General features: G+C 52.2%; 1 protein-coding gene across 1 annotated transcript in view; it reads left to right on the top strand.

Moving 5' to 3' along the window:
* The first annotated feature begins 112 nt into the window (after positions 1 to 112).
* Positions 113 to 2855, top strand: part of STAP2 (signal transducing adaptor family member 2) — a 21307-nt gene continuing 18564 nt past the window's right edge. The window contains exon 1 of the mRNA XM_011943612.1: positions 113 to 338. Within this exon, the coding sequence (XP_011799002.1) occupies positions 237 to 338 (102 nt within the window). The 5' untranslated portion in view covers positions 113 to 236. The remainder of the gene's footprint in view (positions 339 to 2855) is intronic.

The raw sequence follows: 2855 nt of genomic DNA, 5'->3' as shown, positions 1-2855 counted from the left end.
AAAAAAGAAAAAAAAAAGTAAACGTACACATTCTCTTTCTTCTTGGTTCCATGCCAGAGAGGCGGGGATTTCCCTAGGATCATGGACCTGCCCGGCTCAGCCTCTGCCCAGCCCTGGCAGAGGAGGGAGTTGACGGGCTGACAGAGGAAACTCCCCTGGAACCTGTTTCTCAGCTTTCTGGCCCAGCTGGGGCACCCACTGGAAGGAGAGGCTAGGCGGAAGACCCTGGCCCTGCCATGGCCTCTGCCGTGAGGCCACCCCGGGTCCCCAAGCCTAAGGGTGTCCTGCCTTCACACTACTATGAGAGCTTTCTAGAGAAGAAGGGGTCCTGTGACCGGGTAAGGTAGGGAGGTGGGGGCTGGCCCTGTTGGGTCACCGCGGGGAGCTGCAGCACCTCTCGGAGCCCCAGTCTCCTCACTCGCCAAGAGGGCTGCAGTGGGTGCTGGATGGGGCAGGGCACGTGCTGGGGGCTGGGGTGGGTTCCGGCCATCTGCCTCTCTGTGCGTCTAGCTCTGTCTCCATGTGTCTTTGAATTTGGTTTCTTTTTCTCTTTCTCTCTCCCTGGCCCATCTGTCTCTCCCAATGTCTGTCTCAGTCTCTCTCTCTTTGTCTCAATCTTTGCTATTGTCTCTCGTTCACTCTCTTGAATATAAACAAGATCAGGTACTTTCTCCAGGAAACAGGGAGCCCTCTGACTCCCGGGCTTCCTCCCCCTCCCAGCCCAGGACAAACTCCGGGAACCTCAGCTGCTGGGGTGAAGGCCAGGACAGGTGACATGTGAGGACAGTAAGAGCTGGTGGGGGCCACATTCTACAGGACAGATAGTAGCCATGGACAGTGCGTGCATGTGTGTGTGTGTGCTTATATCTCCCCCAGCCCTCCGTTCTCCCTGAGGCCCCATTTCTCCTTCCCCATGCCCCATGTTCATTTTCTTTCTTTCTTTTTTTTAAAGACAGAGTTACTCTGTCACCCAGGCTGGAGTGCAAGGGCATGATCATGGCTCACTGTAGCCTCAAACTCCTGGGCTCAAGTGAACCTCCTGCCCCAGCCTCCTGAGGAGCTGGGACTACAGGCGTGCACCGCCTCTTCTGGCTAATTTTTTGGCCTAATTTTTCTGGCCTAATTTAAAAAAAAAAAAGATGGGGTCTTGCTGGCTGGGTGCAGTGGTTCACGCCTGTAATCCCAGCATTTAGGGAGGCTGAGGCGGGTGGATCACCTGAAGTGAGGAGTTCAAGACTGCCCTGGCCACCATGGTGAAACCCCGTCCCTACTTAAAATACAAAAATTAGCCATGTGTGGTGGTGCGCACCTGTGATCCCAGTTACTTGGGAGGCTGAGGCAGGAGAATCGCTTGAACCCAGGAGGCAGAGGTTGCAGTGAGCTGAGACTGTGCCACTGCACTCCGGGCTGGCAACAGAGCGAGACTACGTCTAAAAAAAAAAAAAAAATTGGGGTATTGCTATGTTGCCCAGGCTGGTCTCAAATTTCTGGCCTTAAGCAATCCTCCTGCCTCAGCCTCCCAAAGTGCTAGGATTAGAGGTGTGAGCCACGTGCCTGCCTCATTTTCTGATACAGATCAAAACAAACACCCCAGCTCCTCCCTGCCCTGCCCATGTCCCCGCCTCTGCCCCTGAGGTTTCCTTACCTGTAGTGGAGTGGACTTTCCTTCTACCTCCATGCATCCAAATTCTCCCCAACCAACAAACACTTTGGAGGCAGTGGATCACTGCGGTTAAGAAAGATAATGGGGAAGGCCGGGCACAGTGGCTATGCCTGTAATCCCAGCACTTTGGGAGGCCGAGGTGGGCAGATCACCCGAGGTCAGGAGTTCGAGACCAACGTGGCCAACATGGTGAAACCTCGTCTCTACTAAAAAATACAATAATTAGCCAGGCATGGTGGCAGGCGCCTTAATCCCAGCTACTTGGGAGGCAGAGACAGGAGAATCATTTGAACTCAGGAGGCGGAGTTTGCAGTGAGCTGAGATCCAGCCACTGCACTCCAGCCTGGGGGCAGAGCGAGACTCTGTCTCAAAAAAAAAAAAAAAAAAAAGTAAAATAAATTAGTTGGGTGTGGTGCTGCCCGCCTATAGTCCCAGCTCTTCAGGTGGCTGAGGCAGGAGGACTACTTGAGATTGGGAGGTGAGGGCTACAGTGAACTAGGATCATCTCACTGCACTCCAGCATCAACAACAGAACGACACACTGTCAAAAAAAAAAAATTGCAGATGAACTTAAAGTTACTAGTCAGCTACCTTTAAAACAGGGAGATTAGCGTGGATTATCCAGGTGGGCCCAATGTAATCGTTAAGGTCCATAAAAGTAAGAGAAAGGGCCAGGCGTGGTGGCTCACACCTGTAATCCCAGCACTTTGGGAGACCAAGGCAGGTGGAAAACTTGGGGTCAGAAGTTCGAGACCAGCCTGAGCCAACATGGTGAAACCTCGTCTCTACTACAAATACAAAAATTAGCCAGGCGTGGTGGCAGGCACCTGCAATCCAAGCTAGTCAGGAGACTGAGGCAGGAGAATCTCTTGAACCCAGGAGGCAAAGGTCACAGTGAGCCAAGATTGCACCACTGCAGTCCAGCCTGGGCAACAGAGTGAAACTCCGTCTCAAAATAGAGTAAATAAATAAATGAAGAGACAGACAATGTATCTCTCTTTGCAGATATAGCCAGGATTATTCTCCCATTCAAGTAAACTTATACATTCTTGGCCGGGTGGAGTGGCTCACGCCTGTAATCTCAGCACTTTGGGAGGTCAAGGCGGTTGGATCACGAGGTCAGGAGATCGAGACCATCCTGGTTAACACAGTGAAACCCCACCTCTACTGAAAATACAAAAAATTAGCCAGG

Source organism: Colobus angolensis, unplaced genomic scaffold, assembly GCF_000951035.1.
Source record: "Colobus angolensis palliatus isolate OR3802 unplaced genomic scaffold, Cang.pa_1.0 Scaffold22, whole genome shotgun sequence".
Lineage (NCBI taxonomy): Eukaryota > Metazoa > Chordata > Mammalia > Primates > Cercopithecidae > Colobus > Colobus angolensis.
Note: the sequence above shows the minus strand (reverse complement) of the source record. Positions and strands in the feature narration are given on the sequence as shown.